Source organism: Saccostrea echinata, unplaced genomic scaffold, assembly GCF_033153115.1.
Source record: "Saccostrea echinata isolate AGI-Se365-2 ecotype Australia unplaced genomic scaffold, CSIRO_AGI_Sech_v1 ptg000008l, whole genome shotgun sequence".
Classification (NCBI taxonomy): Eukaryota; Metazoa; Mollusca; class Bivalvia; order Ostreida; family Ostreidae; genus Saccostrea; species Saccostrea echinata.
The window spans coordinates 4,719,938-4,738,637 of NW_026889757.1; the positions used below are offsets into that span (position 1 = coordinate 4,719,938).

Below are 18,700 nucleotides of genomic sequence, written 5' to 3' on the forward strand. Positions count from 1 at the left end.
GAGAATATAATCTTCCCCAATTTCAACCTCAAGGTGTTGGTCTCCAGTTTTTCTTTGTTTTGTAGAATATATGAATGAAGAAAAATGATAATTGAAATTATAACTTTATTATTAATAATTAATTAATGATCAACTCTAACATTAAGTATTAAATTATAATCAACAAGGGACATGCCAATATCATATAACAAACCACACCAAAATCTGTACCTTTATCAGGCTCTTGCACCCTTGCATACAAATTCATTCAAGAGGCATACAATCATGCATATGAGCCAAAGGAAGGGTTTTGAAACAAAGATAACCAAAGTTAGCAGAAAAAAATGTTTAAACATAATTTAGCACAAATATCATCTTTCCATGAACAAAACTATACGAAGGACATGCAACAAATTCATTTTAATGCCTACAGTATTCTTGGTAGATTACTTCATAAAATTTTGGGGATGTTGAATATATTTACTTCATAAATTTAAAGTACATGTACTAGTGTAATTGATTTAAGGTTTGACAACAGGTTCCTCAATTATATATTTTTCTCAAGACTTTGTGAATAAAATATTGCTTTTACAAGTTTCCTCTAGAAATGGAGAAAAACGTAACCAGCAACTTGTGCACGACTCCAGAGGAGGATTTCTCCTTTAAAATCTTACTATAAATCACAACGATTGATATCAATATTTTTCATACATATATTTTTGAGACATTCTGGAATGTTTAGAAATCAAAAAAGTAATAATAAATATTTCGGGTAAATTAATGCAAAGACCCCCCCCCCCCCAAAAGATGTTTGAATAGTATGTCATCAGACCTTAGTTAAATAAGCTGTAACCGATGAGGAGGAAAAATGTGACAGGGCCTCCTGAATCACTAGTCAGGTGTGACGTGTCAGATCAGGATTTGAACCAGGACCTGAATCATCGGTCAGGTGTGACGGACCAGATCAGGATTTGAAGCAGGACCTCCTGAATCATCGGTCAGGTGTGACGGACCAGATCAGGATTTGAACCAGGGCCTCCTGAATCACTGGTCAGGTGCATTACCAACCTAGTTATCTGGCCACTGGCAATCAAACCTGTCTGACCATCACAGACAATTTCAGATCCATGGTCAAAGAAGAGAAATTAACAAAAACAGGATCTGAATCTTCAGTCAAAACCCATATTCAGTGACCCATGAAGGGAATTTAAAGGTCATGTATGACAGATGCTTTCATAACAAACTGTATAAACTTCATGTAAGAACAAACTAAATATGCATTGTGTTCTTCGAGCAGAATATAACAAACATATGTATCGGTACATGTATATAATGAGAATATATAATCCTGAAAATGCTGTTGTGTTTAATACAATTGTTCAGAATTTGTCAACAGGAATTCATCAAAGAAAGTGGATACATGACATTGGCAGGCACCGTGCTAGCAAAAAAATTAAAAAACAAAACAAACAAAATGAATTTAAAAAAATCATCACAAAAGGTATTTCTAACACATTCTAATCTAAATTCTCTGTTTTCCAAACTAATGATTGTTTCTGTATTAAAGAATGATGTATACATGTATGTAATTATGGCACATTATTCTATAGTACCCAGCAAATAGATGATTTCTCTACAGCAAGTTCATTAATGGTCTCCAGTACAATATCATAAATATATATACAAGTATATATATGTATACTAATCAGTGGAAAGAAAGTGCTCATAATGCTTCAAATATATTAAAACTAGGCTGTTTAAAATTAATTCTACGTTTAACGTCACCCGCGCGCGTAGGTTTAGGAGAAATACGTCTTTGAAAAAAACAAACAATTCGGAATTTCATATATCCGTTCCGGTTCGGTTCTACATTTAGTGACTTAATTCTGCATCCCATAGTGACAGAAATGTGCTTTGGGTTGCACAACAGTATTAAATTTTGCTATATATTCTTACCAAAAATGCACAACTTTGAGTAGGTGGTATTAATTGAAAACAAGCTTTTGAGAAGTTTCCTTTTCAGATCTTGTAAAACAATTCTTTATAAAGATTTTAGTACCCAAAAATACATAGCCATCCAGCAAGGCACGCAAGTTTGTTTCGGTCGAAGTCGAGCAGGTGCTTGAAAATCAAGTCCAGGACCTAATCACTCCCCACTCATACAGTATATAGAAAAATCAGCAAGCCCTAAATTACAATGAATCTAGTCAGTACAGGAAGTTTACATATTGTTTTTCATCTCGTAAAAAAATTCAGCTCCAGTCTCGTGTTAAAATGCCCGAATCGGAAGGGAAGATTCAGGAATTATTTTGAACCTCAATTGAAATACTGTTATGACGGTCCTACTAAACAGAGTATGCTAGTACGATAGAGTACTTTAGAGTACGCTAGTAAAATTTAATAATTTAATGCAATTTAACTACTTTTTGTATGTTTTTCTACTTTAGTTAAACATAATGAATATATATTTTAAATTAGATTTGTATGTTTTCCTTATTTTAGGAGTTATTTCAAATTCTGATTTCAGGTGACGGTTTATCGTTTGATCCTGATCTAATTTAACTTGAACATGTTGAAATGTTTCATTGTTAATGTAAAAAATATTTAAATAGGGCAATAAATTTAATTTTTGATAAAATTTAGTTGAAGTTAGTAAGTCTGAAACAAAATATTAATCGAGATCAGAGTGCTAATAATCTTTAACAGTTTAATGCATTGAATCATGAATGTTATTTTCTTGTCAAAATTATAGCGCTAAAAACAAATATTTTGAAATAAATATTGCAATATTAGTTTATAATAATGTTTAATCAAGTCATATTTACATAAATAAGCAATTTAATTGCATTAAACTACACATTTTTTCTAGCGTACTCTAAAGTACTCTATCGTACTCTAGCGTACTCTGTTAAGTTGTACCCCTGTTATGACACCTGCATTTGATACCGCAGTTGTTGTCTTATTAACAGAAAACTAGTAAATTAAACAGTATGGGATCATAAATGTAAGTAAACAAGAGGCCCATGGGCCACAACGCTCACCTGAGTAACTTTGGCCTTGCTGTTTTTCACCCGATTTCCCCCTTGTAATACCTATTGTGGCCCCGCCCTACCCCAGGGGTCATGATTTGAACAATTTAGAATCTACACTACCCCAGGATGCTTCCACATAAGTTTCAGCTTTTCTGGCCCAGTGGTTCTTAAGAAGAAAATTTTTAAAGATTTTTTCTACATATTTCAATGTAAAACTTGGATTCCCTATTGTGGCCCCGCCCTACCCCTGGGGGTCATGGTTTTTACAATTTAGAATCTACACTACCCCAGGATGCTTCCACATAAGTTTCAGCTTTTCTGGCCCAGTGGTTCTTGAGAACAAGATTTTTAAAGATTTTTTCTACATATTTCAATGTAAAACTTGGATTCCCTATTGTGGCCCCACCCTACCCCCGGGGGTCATGATTTGAACAATTTAGAATCTACACTACCCCAGGATGCTTCCACATAAGTTTCAGCTTTTCTGGCCCAGTGGTTCTTGAGAAGAAGATTTTTAAAGATATTTTCTACATATTTCAATGTAAAACTTGGATTCCCTATTGTGGCCCCGCCCTACCCCCGGGGGTCATGATTTGAACAATTTAGAATCTACACTACCTCAGGATGCTTCAACATAAGTTTCAGCTTTTCTGGCCCAGTGGTTCTTGAGAAGAAAATTTTTAAAGATATTTTCTACATATTTCAATGTAAAACTTGGATTCCCTATTGTGGCCCCGCCCTACCCCCGGGGGTCATGATTTTTACAATTTAGAATCTACACTACCCCAGGATGCTTCCACATAAGTTTCAGCTTTTCTGGCCCAGTGGTTCTTGAGAAGAAGATTTTTAAAGATTTTTTCTACATTTTTCAATGTAAAACTTGGATTCCCTATTGTGGCCCCGCCCTACCCCCGGGGGTCATGGTTTTTACAATTTAGAATCTACACTACCCCAGGATGCTTCCACATAAGTTTCAGCTTTTCTGGCCCAGTGGTTCTTGAGAACAAGATTTTTAAAGATATTTTCTACATATTTCAATGTAAAACTTGGATTCCCTATTGTGGCCCCGCCCTACCCCCGGGGGTCATGATTTTTACAATTTAGAATCTACACTACCCCAGGATGCTTCCACATAAGTTTCAGCTTTTCTGGCCCAGTGGTTCTTGAGAAGAAGATTTTTAAAGATTTTTTCTACATTTTTCAATGTAAAACTTGGATTCCCTATTGTGGCCCCGCCCTACCCCCGGGGGTCATGATTTTATCAATTTAGAATCTACACTACCCCAGGATGCTTCCACATAAGTTTCAGCTTTTCTGGCCCAGTGGTTCTTGAGAAGAAAATTTTTAAAGATTTTTTCTACATATTTCAATGTAAAACTTGGATTCCCTATTGTGGCCCCGTCCTACCCCTGGGGGTCATGGTTTTTACAATTTAGAATCTACACTACCCCAGGATGCTTTCACATAAGTTTCAGCTTTTCTGGCCCAGTGGTTCTTGAGAAGAAGATTTTTAAAGATTTTTTCTACATATTTCAATGTAAAACTTGGATTCCCTATTGTGGCCCCGCCCTACCCCCGGGGGTCATGATTTGAACAATTTAGAATCTACACTACCCCAGGATGCTTCAACATAAGTTTCAGCTTTTCTGGCCCAGTGGTTCTTGAGAAGAAGATTTTTAAAGATATTTTCTACATATTTCAATGTAAAACTTGGATTCCCTATTGTGGCCCCGCCCTACCCCCGGGGGTCATGATTTGAACAATTTAGAATCTACACTACCTCAGGATGCTTCAACGTAAGTTTCAGCTTTTCTGGCCCAGTGGTTCTTGAGAAGAAAATTTTTAAAGATATTTTCTACATATTTCAATGTAAAACTTGGATTCCCTATTGTGGCCCCGCCCTACCCCCGGGGGTCATGATTTTTACAATTTAGAATCTACACTACCCCAGGATGCTTCCACATAAGTTTCAGCTTTTCTGGCCCAGTGGTTCTTGAGAAGAAGATTTTTAAAGATTTTTTCTACATTTTTCAATGTAAAACTTGGATTCCCTATTGTGGCCCCGCCCTACCCCCAGGGGTCATGATTTTATCAATTTAGAATCTACACTACCCCAGGATGCTTCCACATAAGTTTCAGCTTTTCTGGCCCAGTGGTTCTTGAGAAGAAGATTTTTTAATGACCCCACCCTATTTTTGTCTTTTCTTGATTATCTCCCCTTGGAAGGGGGCTTGGCCCTTTATTTTAACAATTTAAACTCCCCTTCACCCAAGGATGCTTTGTACCAAGTTTGGTTAAAATTGGCCGAGTGGTTCTTGAGAAGAAGTTGAAAATGTGAAAAGTTTACAGACGGACGAACGGACAGACGGACGGACGGACGGACGGACAGACAGACGGACGGACGGACGGACGACGGACAACGGGTGATCAGAAAAGCTCACTTGAGCTTTCAGCTCAGGTGAGCTAAAAATAGATGATTTTATGATTGAAGTTAATGACAAAGTCTAGTTTGTTGAGTTTTTATCAGTTCTTCGTATCACAGACTCTCAGTTCATAATTATGTTGGCTGAACTATTCATTGTATTTGGAGAGAATTGCAAAACTTTTTACTGAGTGCAAAGTGTGTCAAAAACAAATATTTTATCATATACAGTGAGATGCATCATTTAAATTTTATTTAATAGTTTTGTCTTAAAATATTTTTGTAAACATTTAAGATGTAGCATTCATGTACCTACAAATGGCAACAATTGTAGGGAAAGATAATATTAGTCATTGCCATTTGAGCAGGGATAAGCTTAGAGAAGATAAGGTCTTTTAGGCAAAGGAGAGTAAGGAAAGTGATTGGGGTAATCCAAAAAGTGAAGAATCCTGTCGTGTGTGGAATTCAAGGTAAAATTATCTAACACCTATGGTCCAAATATAGTATTTACACTTTCAAAACTAAATGCTAGTAGATCTAGTACTATGAGTAAAAATACAGCAGAATTCAATTTCGAGTTATTTTCAATTTTAGAATGTATTAAATACTGTCAACATAATTTTAATTGTAGATATCAATCAACTAAACCCACAAGAAGAAGCATTTTCCTACAGGATACCATGGACGTGTGGCAATATAAATCCAAAGGACAAACAGAGCCAGTTAAAAGCCACTCTCTTGTACATTCAGTCTACATTGTTTGCTCACAAAAGGATTAAAACCAATATACATACTAAGGAAAAACTCGGCTTAGGAAATTAGACTTAGATGTCATATCCAATACTCTTATTACTCAATAGTGTTATTACTGAATAGGTTAATTTGAATAAATTCACAAATGTTTAAAATTTTTGTTTGTTTATTTTTTTCCTCCCTCCCTCCTAGGTTTTGAACTTTAGAGGTGACGTTAAACGTAGAATTAACTTTGAACAGCCCTATGCAACTATTTTAAATACATGTACTAAAAACAGACAATCTTTCTGTATAATGAATTATTTTTTTCCTTCCTTTTCTGATTTTGTTGTAGGAAAGTTTTATAAAATAATGTTCTAATTTAAAAAGAAAGTTCAATAAAATAAACTAGTAAAATGATATTTAAAGAAAAGAAGAAAGGAAAGGTGAAAAATGTTTGTTTTTCATTTCTTCTTCTTTCCATTATTTACTATACAAATCAGTTAAATTAATTTTCATTGTTCATTTTCAACACATAAATTATTGAATTTTACTTCTGAAATAAAAGTTGGAAACTAAGAAAACTACAGTATCTTCAACATAACAGCCATGATATTGTACCAATAAAAAAAATGTGTCATGTATAGGTAAACATTAGGAAAAAACTGAAAGTACATGCAATAGAGTTAAAACAGAAAAAAATACATTATCAATAAAATTGGCTTGTTTTATGTCAAAGAAAAATAGGGGATACTCTCAAGTAAAAGCTGATGGCCGACATGGAAAATTGCCATTTGCAAAGACACTTATTCACAAGAAACAATGAGGTATTTTAAACACTGCCGTACAGTTAAACCATAGGATATACAAATCACAATGCTCTTCCTCACAACCAATGTCAATTATAAAATTTGTTATTTTTATACATTATCAATTTTAAGTATAGCCCATCTCATCTAGGAAGAAAACAAATTCTAATTCAAAATTATATGTACATTGAAAATCTTTTTAGGGCTATAAATAAAACATACATGTATGTTGTCATGCTAATATAGACCATTTAAAAAGTACAGATTTATATGTTTGAAATCATTGTTTCTCCTAGATTTGATGCTACTAGTAATTCTTAAGCACATGCATGTATATGAAGAAAGTTCAAATTGGTGAGGAATTAATATAAGTAAAAGCTCTATAAAATGTAGAAGATAAAAAATTCTGCAATTTACAAAAGAGAACAGGTTACAAAAACAATAGTTCAAAGACTATGCTATATACATAGATTTTTATGGATTTGTTTTAAACAAGTATTTATGAGAAGTCTCATTGCATTGGGTACATTCTGTATTGTCATTTGTAAAGCACATGTATCTCAATTCATAAATTACAAAATTTTCTCAATAAAACTAGCAGACATTCTTTAAAATATTTTACTTTAAATTTCTTTTAGTCCCAGAATAACTACTATTATAATATTGATTTAAATTAAAATCTATCACAATGAATGGTCATAAATCATGGTTTTCTGTGGCATCCAGCATTGTTTTGAACTTGGATTTGGGATTTGACATCAGTTTCCCTGGGGTATCAAACTCAACCACCTGTTAAAAAAAAGGAAATCAACAGAATTGCATACCGTATATACTCGCCTATAAGTCGGATTTTTGGGAGTTAAACTTTGGTCCAAAACTGTATGTCCGACTTATAGGCGAGTTATAAAAAGAAAGGTATTTTAGAAGGCCAATCCCTCTAATATAAGCTTCAAAAATACAACCGCGGACCGACTTATAGGCGAGTATATACGGTAATTCCAGAATGTTTCTGTATATTTATGGAATTTAAAACTTTTATAAAAAACTTGCATTGTTCGGTTGAATAACAGTTTTTTTTTACCTGCTTTTAAATCAATAATATGTATATTAATAAATCTTTAAAAATATTTTTAAACAGTAATAACTGCATATTCTGGGAAGGCCAAATGCACTGAAAATAGTGAAATACTGTAAATCACTTTATTATGAGAACTTTATTTTGCATAATTATATGATGCTTGCTGCTTGTAAAATGCCATTCTTGCATATGTTTGTATTATGCTGGTCAACTAGAATGCAATGCATTCACTTTGTGCAACCCTGTCATGTCACAAATAAATGTCTAATAATGTGACTTCAGCCTGCCAATGATTTTAATCTTAGACCTATGTTGGAGTCATAATCAAAATTTCTGAACTGCTCCTCTCAAAATCAAATATATAGGACTTGATATCGGCATAACAGTAAAGAGACAATGTAAAGAAATTTTCTTTCTTTTGCAAGTTTGCAATTCGAATATGTAAACAGCAATTTTCATATGTGGTTTCTTTGTGCAAGCAATCTTTTCTATTACTAAAAAAATGAGTTACTCATTCACTTTAAAAAATATTTGTAATTTTTTTTCCCCTCAAAATATTGTGAGGGTAAGTTGCTTTAGAAGGAAATTTGGTTAAAAGTACAATATATAGTCCAACAGCAAGAATTACAGGGAGTAACTTCAGAAGTGCTGTATTTAAACAAAATGTGCACTGAGTAATCAGTGATATGCTCTTGGGTTCAAGGAATCTAACCAAAATCAAAAAAATATTTAATACTGGTCACAGCCCTTGATAGTGAATACTGTGGTTTCATGAATTTTCTTGAGGATCAAATTTTATGGTTTTAGTAAACAATGCAAAATGTCCCATTTCAAATATTAATATAAAGTAGAGACTTTGTGCTTTCATTTTTTATAGAAAAGTTTCCTCTCGGAGTCCAGGTATTGGAAAACAGGTTTTGTGAAATTGTAATTTTCTTGAATTTTATCGAAAACAGGTGTATTTGAGTACTTTCAGCAAAAAATCAATAACTTATTAAATGTTCTTCAAAGACCAAGAGAGGCCTATGTGAGAGCTAGGTCACAATATGGGGTTACAAAATATGAGTGCATCCCTTGATCCAAAAAATAAAATGTTTTGTAATCTTCAGAAATAGTTCTATCATTATATAATTGCACATTTTAGATCACTGGTGGTGCTCTATACAAAATATTGAAAAATAGCTTAAATTTTTGTCCATTTATATAGAAATTTTCAGGATATGGGAATATAATGACGCAATTCATAACGTCATAATAAATTGTCTTACCAGAAAATTACATCATTTTTCATAGATTCTCAGTCACCAAGGGTCAAAAAGATATTTAATGCATTGTCAACTTTCAATTTTTCAGAAAATCACAGGGCCAAAACATGCATTATGTAAATATTGTTTTTTTGTAATTTGTTGATCAACTAATTTTGTAGTCTAGATCAACCATGAAAACAATGAAAATTGATGATAAACAAAAAAAAATGATGAAACCAGGGCATACTTATTGCTATAAAAGAAGAATAATTTATTTTTAGATAAGGTAACTCTTGATACCTTGAAGTCCGTGGTACCGAGGAAAAATTTCAAGAGATCCAGAGTTCGAGCCATCGAGAGACATCTGTATAATTCTATGCTTTTTTTATGTTTTGTACATACCTTTCCCTCCTCCATTACTAGGATACGGTTACAAGACAAGACGGTATTCAGTCTGTGTGCTATAATTAGCATTGTGCAATCAGAGAAAGCCTCTTTGATTGTTGTCTGTACTAGAGCGTCAGTCTCTGTATCGATGGCAGCCGTAGCTTCATCCAGCATCAGGACCTGGATTATAGATAACAAAGGATACAAGTTACATGTATATCTGTTTCTCTTGTTGTGTCTTATTGCAAACACCAGGAAATTTTCCTTGCTTATCTCATAATTGAAATTCAAATTTGAGATTCTTTCATTTCACAAAATTGTAAGTCAAATACAGGTGGTAACTGTCTTAATATGTTCAAGATAATATCAAAAAGCATATACATTTTACATCATGTACATTAAAACGATTCTCATTCATGTAACACTGTAAAAATCAAGAATTCTTCAAATAAACACATACTTTGCTATGTCTTAACAGAGCTCTGGCTAAACAAATTAGTTGTCTCTCCCCAACAGAGAAATTCTCTCCATTTTCTATAACCTGAGAGTCTAGTTGATGTTCAAGGGAAGCAATCTAGTTTTTAAAAAAAGATGCATTTAATAAATGAATATTTATTGATTAAATCTTGTATCTTACTTTAGTTGTCAAAATTTTACGATCTTAATATAAAACAATAAATTGCATTCCAAATATGCATGGAATAAATATCTGTAATCTACATGTATTTAGAAACTTTCCCTAACAACCTTTATGAATTTCTTGCACAATATTGTGATGTATTTATAAACACTGTTTCAATTTTTTTTTGTATGAAAAATGTCCTTGTGCAAAATAAGCACATTTTTATCTCTCTGACACAAACTTTAGTATTTTTTGAAGTCTGATTACTGCTACATTTCTCATGTAATTATATGGAAGATTTAAAACACTGGTTGCAAACTTTCAAAAAGTAATCAGAGGTAATCTAGGTCAGTCTGCATTAGTCAATCATGGTGAGACATGGTCAAGAAGCACAGGCCAACTATGTTTGTCAAATTAAGATGTGTATAAATACTTACAGTTTCCTTTATATGACATTTTTCTAGTGCTGGCCATAACACTTCATCACTGTACTCTCCAAAAGGATCTAAGTTATACCTATAATTAGAAGTTATACCTAAAATTAGAAGTTATGCCTATAATTAGAAGTTATACCTATAATTAGAAGTTATACCTAAAATTAGAAGTTATACCTATAATTAGAAGTTATACCTAAAATTAGAAGTTATACCTATAATTAGACACTATCAACGAGTCATCTACTGATCAATAACAGGCTGGTAACTTTATGCATATTAAATAAAACTTCACCAGTTTTTTGTTTAGAAGTACTTATCAGTGGTAGTGTACAACCAACCAGTTAATGATCATATCTCCTGGTAAACTGGCTCAAATTGTTTTCATGAAAAAACGATAATTTTGTCAAAATTAACCAGGATACCATTGATTTAGCTTTTGGTATGTAATAAATTTATGTTCTTGTAACCTAAAATGTCCACTCATGCTGTAAAAAATAAATTCTTCTATTAAATAGTGATAATTCCTGGTCTACTGTGTAAACAGATTTTGATCCGACCTGATGGTGCCTATGAAGAGAACAGGGTCCTGTGGTATAATGGCCAGTTTGGACCTCAGATCCTCTAGTCCTAGTGTGGATATGTCAATACCATCTAACTTAATGGACCCAGAATCTAGCTCCACCAACCGAAACAGAGCCACACCCAAAGAGGATTTTCCTACAGCAATTAAAAAGAATGTTAATTTTCTTATTTGTACAGTGTATATGTGTATGATTTAATGTATAATGCAAGCAGAATACAGACCTACAAACTGAAATGAGTTTAAGCAAGAAAAATATTAAAATTCTAACACATAATGATGTCTAAATATATATGTACATTTACTAGCTTCATTTATTTATGTACATGCTAATAAATTGGCACATGACTATATTATTCAGGGATCGACATTAACGGTTGTCCGATTGCCAGGGACAAGTAAATTCTCAGTTCGGGCAAGTGAAATTGTCGACATACTTGTCCGATCGGGCAAGTGAATTTTTCTCATACAAAAGTACATATTTATTTAGTTTACGTTAATTTATAAATAAAACAATAAATTGAACACTTGATTTCCGCCACGCATCTGACTGACAATGTTTTGCATTCGAAATTCCTTGGTAGCGTTTCTGGATTATACCGTTCATATAAAAATCGAATTTGTTGTTTTCTTTCGTAGGAAATACACTCTACATCTAACAAAATTTTGTTAACTTCTTATTATGAAATTATATTATTCACGCACAGAATATAAGTACAGTGTAACACGTTGTATCCTGATCAAGGTAAGATGTATGTTTCGTAGCAACTATCTTCCTTAAGCGTTGCTTCACAGTTATCGCTGAAAATCACGAATCACAAAATGATCCTACCGCAATTAATTTTCAAATATATGATTTTTTTTTTTAAAGGAAACGGAGGGTTATTGCTGCATGGCAGTGTATGTTAACAGGTTAAATTTACAAGTACAGCGGTATACATTTATGTACAAACACAGGATCGAAATTTTTTCAGGTACCCGGTAGCTCAACTTGCCAAATTGACAGTAGTGTATTTCGTCACATTTTTTCTTTTCATAACGTTTGCAGTAATTAATAATTTTCGTCTTAAGTTCCATCCTAATTTTGGGCAACCAAGTTTTGCATTCGGACAAGTCAAAGTTTGAGATCACTTGCCCGAAGGGCAAGTGAATCTGAAAGTTAATGTCTATCCCTGTTATTATAACTTGTTTCATAAGACTTTATATATAACATGAGACATATCCTTGACTAAGAAAGTATAGAAAGCATGAGTTTTACCTGATCCTGATCGGCCCACTATGCCTATCTTCTCCTGAGGAAGAACATCAAAGGACACTCCCTTTAGGGCCAGTGGGAGGTTTTCTCTGTACCGGAGCTTGACGCTCTTGAAGACTAATGTCCCCTCGTGTGGCCAGTCATCTGGAGGACGACTTTTCTTGATGATGGCCGGGGCCTCGGATTCTGCTTCCTGTATAAAAATACTGTAAATTATAGACCAACAAAATGGCAAAACACATGTGTTCCATACCATGCTCTGAGAAACTGTTGCTGCAATAATGGATGAAAGCAACACGGAGATGTTAGTACATGTATGTACATTGTATGTACAGTATATGGAATATAAAATTAAAGATATGTTAATCTTCTTAATCTACTGGTACACGTAAGTTTTGCCGTACAGTATAACCACAGCCTTCCAATCATTTTCTCCAAAATTCTGCGAATGAACAAACTATGAAGGGACAATGTCACTCTCTAACAGAAATAAAACTATTTGTAAACTTATGCCTTAACAACAAGTGAAATTTTCCAGCAGTGGAAACACTATACCTTTTCATACTGTGAAAGTCTCTCCACAGAGGTGAATCTGGCCTCTGTGTCTATTGCCATCCTCACAGTAAATTGGAATAACCCTGTCATCTGAAATAATGATAAAAAACAACTCCTCAAAACACAATTCACATATGTGCACATTCACACACTAAAGGACATACATGTACATTGTGCATGTAAAAACTGACATCATTATTCATGAATGGGCTCATAAGTCTTTTACCTTCAGAAAGGAAATTGCTAATTAAAAATAATTTTTCCAGTAAAACAAATTGAAGAAAGTAAAGACTTTCTACTGACCTGTACAGAGAAAGCCAGGGCCATGCCGGCTAATGCTGTTGGAATGTTGGTGACAATTACAAGAAGGCCAGTTATTCCTACTACAATAACACATAGAAGATCAAGGCGAATGGCAAGCCAGCGATTGGATGCTGAAAACAGGAAGAAAGGCACCGAATTGGTGTCTAACAGCTGATGAAATCTACAAAATGTAAAAATCAAGAATGTACAGAAACATAGCAAGATTAATTAATCTAGTCTGAAAGGAACTATGCCTAATATGTTATAATCACTTCTTAAATCACAAGCAGATAAGTTTGGTCATTCAAAATTTTGTGCAAAATTCATAATTTATATTTACAGGTAGAAACAAATCAGAATTTGCATTATTGTTGAATTACATGTACTACATCTTGTGACTCATTTAAAGTATATGTAATTCCTCCTCTCCTAATTTTTATTTCAAAACTTCTCACCTATCCATAAATTCTGTAGATTTTCCAAAGGCATGAATGGTACTGATGCCCTGTACAGTGGCAGTGATATGGCTGATCAACGGGGACCGGGTTCTAGCATCCATTCTCTTTAATTCACGAACACCAGAGGTAAACACAAAGTTCAACACAAAAAATGCAACGGCAAGAGGCAGAAGAGCAATGAGGAAATATGGGGAAACATAGGCTATACTAATGAGGGCAAATATGATCATCAGAATGTTCATCAGGAAAATTTCTGCACTGGCTGGTAATCGAACATCAACTGAAATGAGAGTTCAAAATGAATATTCAATGTACAGACAATTCCACAAAAAAATCTCTTTCAGCAAGATATCAGACAGGGCTTAAGAAACAAAATGTTCATACTAAGAAAGTTACTTCTGTCTATGTCATTGAAAAAATATATTGATAATTGAGAGAAAAGAAAACTTACTTTCATCCATGTCATAGGAAAATCTATTAACGATCCTCCCAATTGGAGTAGAATCAAAAAATGTCATGGGACATCTTAGAATTTTTCTGAAATTTCGATCATGCATCTTGCTAGAAGCACGAAGTGTAACCTGAAAAAAAGTGTTTTACCAGACTGAGCATACTGTGCATTGTATATTAAATGTGCAATCTATGCATACAGTGTATATGCTGCTTTTTCATATTTTTAAATTTTTCCTGCACAAAATCATCTTTTTGTCCCATAAACAATTTTGAAATATTTTCATCCACTGATACCTTCATAAAAAGAAAAGCCCTGAAAACGGTAAACACCACCATGGCAATCACGCCCATTCCGTAGATGAGAGCGTAGAAATCTAGCTGAGGATTGTCTTGTATATTCATGTTCTTAACAGTCACATTTCCAATAATTGTTGTATTCTGTAAAAAGAGCAGATACTACAATGGTAACTGTCTATTAAATTTTATTAACTTGTATGAGTTTTGGATTGCAAAAACCAACAATTAAAGACAATACATGTAATTTCCATTTGCATAAATTAATAATCATTTCTATAACAAGTAATAGCAATGATCCAAAGACAAGAATCCACACATTTTTTGACATAACATCACTTCTAAACACACTAACTCCTCCTCCCTGCTCTAACAGTAAGATAACTAACTCCTCCTCCCTGTTCTAACCGTAAGATAACTGACCCCTCCTCCCTTCTCTAACAGTAAGATAACTGACCCCTCCTCCTTGTTCTAACTGTAAGATAACTGACCCCTCCTCCCTTCTCTAACAGTAAGATAACTGACTCCTCCTACCTGCTCTAACAGTAAGACAACTGACAACTCCTCCCTGCTCTAACAGTAAGATAACTGACTCCTCCTCCCTGTTCTAACAGTAAGACAACTGACCCCTCCTCCCTGCTCTAACAGTAAGACAACTGACCCCTCCTCCCTGCTCTAACAGTAAGATAACTGACCCCTCCTCCCTACTCTAACAGTAAGACAACTGACCCCTCCTCCCGGCTCTAACATTATGATAACTGACCCCTCCTCCGTGCTCTAACAGTAAGATAACTGACCCCTCCTCCGTGCTCTAACAGTAAGATAACTGACCCCTCCTCCATGCTCTAACAGTAAGATAACTGACCCCTTCTCCCTGTTATAATGGTAAGATAACTGACAACTACTCAATGTTCTAACAGTAAGTTAACTGACCCCTCCTCCTTGTTCTAAAAGTATGATAACTGACTACTACTCCCTGCTCTAACAATAAGATAACTGACTACTCCTCCCTGCTCTAACAGTAAGATAACTGACCCCTCCTCTATGCTCTAACAGTAAGGTAACTGACTCCTCCTACTTGTTCTAACAGTAAGATAACTGACTCATCCTCCCTGCTATAATAGTAAGATAACTGACCCCTTCTCCCTCCTCTAACAGTAAGATAACTGACAACTCCTCCCTGCTCTAACAGTACGATAACTGACCCCTCCTCCTTCTTCTAACAGTAAGATAACTGACCCCTCCTCCTTGTTCAAACAGTCAGATAACTGACTCTGCCTCCCTGCTTTAACAGTAAGATTGCTGACTACTACTCCCAGTTCTAACAGTAAGATAACTGACCCCTCCTCCTTGTTCTAACAGTATGATAACTGACTACTACTCCCTGCTCTAACAGTACGATAACTGACCCCTCCTCCTTCTTCTAACAGTAAGATAACTGACCCCTCCTCCTTGTTCAAACAGTCAGATAACTGACTCCGCCTCCCTGCTTTAACAGTAAGATTGCTGACTACTACTCCCAGTTCTAACAGTAAGATAACTGACCATTCCTCCCTGTTATAACAGTAAGATAACTGCCTACTACTCCCTGTTCTAATAGTAAGATAACTGACTCCACCTCCCTGTTCTAACATTAAGACAACTGACCCCTCCTCCCTGTTCTAACATTAAGACAACTGACCCCTCCTCCCTGCTCTAACAGTAAGACAACTGACCCCTTCTCTGTGCTCTAACAGTAAAATAACTGACCCCTTCTCTGTGCTCTAACAGTAAGATAACTGACCCTTCTCCCTGTTATAACAGTAAGATAACTGCCTACTACTCCCTGTTCTAATAGTAAGATAACTGACTCCACCTCCCTGCTCTAACAGTAAGATAACTGACTCCACCTCCCTGCTCTAACAGTAAGATAATTGATCCCTCCTCCCTGCTCTAACAGTAAGATAACTGACTACTACTCCCTGCTCTAACAGTAAGATAACTGACCCCTCCTCTATGCTCTAACAGTAAGGTAACTGACTCCTCCTACTTGTTCTAACAGTAAGATAACTGACTCATCCTCCCTGCTATAATAGTAAGATAACTGACCCCTTCTCCCTCCTCTAACAGTAAGATAACTGACAACTCCTCCCTGCTCTAACAGTACGATAACTGACCCCTCCTCCTTCTTCTAACAGTAAGATAACTGACCCCTCCTTCTTGTTCAAACAGTCAGATAACTGACTCCGCTTCCCTGCTTTAACAGTAAGATTGCTGACTACTACTCCCAGTTCTAACAGTAAGATAACTGACCCCTCCTCCTTGTTCTAACAGTATGATAACTGACTACTACTCCCTGCTCTAACAGTACGATAACTGACCCCTCCTCCTTCTTCTAACAGTAAGATAACTGACCCCTCCTCCTTGTTCAAACAGTCAGATAACTGACTCCGCCTCCCTGCTTTAACAGTAAGATTGCTGACTACTACTCCCAGTTCTAACAGTAAGATAACTGACCATTCCTCCCTGTTATAACAGTAAGATAACTGCCTACTACTCCCTGTTCTAATAGTAAGATAACTGACTCCACCTCCCTGTTCTAACATTAAGACAACTGACCCCTCCTCCCTGTTCTAACATTAAGACAACTGACCCCTCCTCCCTGCTCTAACAGTAAGACAACTGACCCCTTCTCTGTGCTCTAACAGTAAAATAACTGACCCCTTCTCTGTGCTCTAACAGTAAGATAACTGACCCTTCTCCCTGTTATAACAGTAAGATAACTGCCTACTACTCCCTGTTCTAATAGTAAGATAACTGACCCCACCTCCCTGTTCTAACATTAAGACAACTGACCCCTCCTCCCTGTTCTAACATTAAGACAACTGACAACTCCTCCCTGCTCTAACAGTAAGACAACTGACCCCTTCTCCGTGCTCTAACAGTAAAATAACTGAACCCTTCTCTGTGCTCTAACAGTAAGATAACTGACCCTTCTCCCTGTTATAACAGTAAGATAACTGCCTACTACTCCCTGTTGTAATAGTAAGATAACAGACCCAACCTCCCTGTTCTAACATTAAGACAACTGACCCCTCCTCCCTGCTCTAACAGTAAGATAACTGACCCCTTCTCTGTGCTCTAACAGTAAAATAACTGACCCCTTCTCTGTGCTCTAACAGTAAGATAACTGACCCTTCTCCCTGTTATAACAGTAAGATAACTGCCTACTACTCCCTGTTCTAATAGTATGATAACTGACTCCACCTCCCTGCTCTAACAGTAAGATAACTGACCCCTCCTCCCTGCTCTAACAGTAAGATAACTGATCCCTCCTCCCTGCTCTAACAGTAAGATAACTGACCACTCCTCCCTGCTTTAACAGTAAGATTGCTGATTACTACTCCCAGTTCTAACAGTAAGATAACTGACTCCGCCTCCCTACTCTAACAGTAAGAAAACTGACCCCTCCTCCTTGTTCTAACCGTAAGATAACTGACTCCTCCTCCCTGCTCTAACAGTAAGATAACTGACTACTACTCCCTACTCTAACAGTAAGATAGCTGACTACTACTCCCTGCTTTAACAGTAAGATAACTGACCCTTCTCCCTGTTATAACAGTAAGATAACTGCCTACTACTCCCTGTTCTAATAGTAAGATAACTGACTACTCCTCCCTGCTCTAACAGTAAGATAACTGATTACTAATCCCTACTCTAACAGTAAGATAACTGACTACTCCTCCCTGCTCTAACAGTAAGATAACTGACTACTTCTCCCTGCTCTAACAGTACATTAACTCACCCTTCCTCCAAGTTGTAACCTGTAAGATAACTCACCCCTCCTCTCTGATATCACAGGAAGATACCTCAGCCCTCCTTCCTACTTTAACAATTAGATAACTTACCCTCCTCCCTGTTGTAACCAGTAAGATAACCCATCCTTCCTCCCTGTTGTTACCAGTAAGATAACTCACCCCTCCTCCCAGTTGTAACCAGTACAATTACTCACGCCTCCTCCCTGTTGTAACCAGTAAGATATCTCACCCCTCCTCCCTGTTGTAACCAGTACAATAAC

General features: G+C 35.6%; 1 protein-coding gene and 1 long non-coding RNA gene across 2 annotated transcripts in view; both read right to left on the minus strand.

The window, feature by feature from the left end:
- Positions 1-85: 85 nt before the first annotated feature.
- LOC133181289 (uncharacterized) lies at positions 86-2,619 on the minus strand. Its single transcript, XR_009720452.1, has 2 exons — positions 963-2,619; positions 86-912 (listed from the first exon to the last, which is right to left on the minus strand). It is a non-coding gene; the product is annotated as an uncharacterized LOC133181289 (long non-coding RNA).
- Positions 2,620-7,473: 4,854 nt separating this feature from the next.
- Positions 7,474-18,700, minus strand: part of LOC133180958 (ATP-binding cassette sub-family C member 5-like) — a 32,012-nt gene continuing 20,785 nt past the window's right edge. The window contains exons 22-32 of the mRNA XM_061315427.1: positions 14,644-14,787; positions 14,348-14,477; positions 13,894-14,176; positions 13,439-13,619; positions 13,136-13,225; positions 12,584-12,773; positions 11,303-11,462; positions 10,746-10,824; positions 10,147-10,260; positions 9,702-9,866; positions 7,474-7,763 (exon numbers count right to left, since the gene is read on the minus strand). Of these exons, the coding sequence (XP_061171411.1) occupies positions 7,671-7,763; positions 9,702-9,866; positions 10,147-10,260; positions 10,746-10,824; positions 11,303-11,462; positions 12,584-12,773; positions 13,136-13,225; positions 13,439-13,619; positions 13,894-14,176; positions 14,348-14,477; positions 14,644-14,787 (1,629 nt within the window). The 3' untranslated portion in view covers positions 7,474-7,670. The remainder of the gene's footprint in view (positions 7,764-9,701; positions 9,867-10,146; positions 10,261-10,745; positions 10,825-11,302; positions 11,463-12,583; positions 12,774-13,135; positions 13,226-13,438; positions 13,620-13,893; positions 14,177-14,347; positions 14,478-14,643; positions 14,788-18,700) is intronic.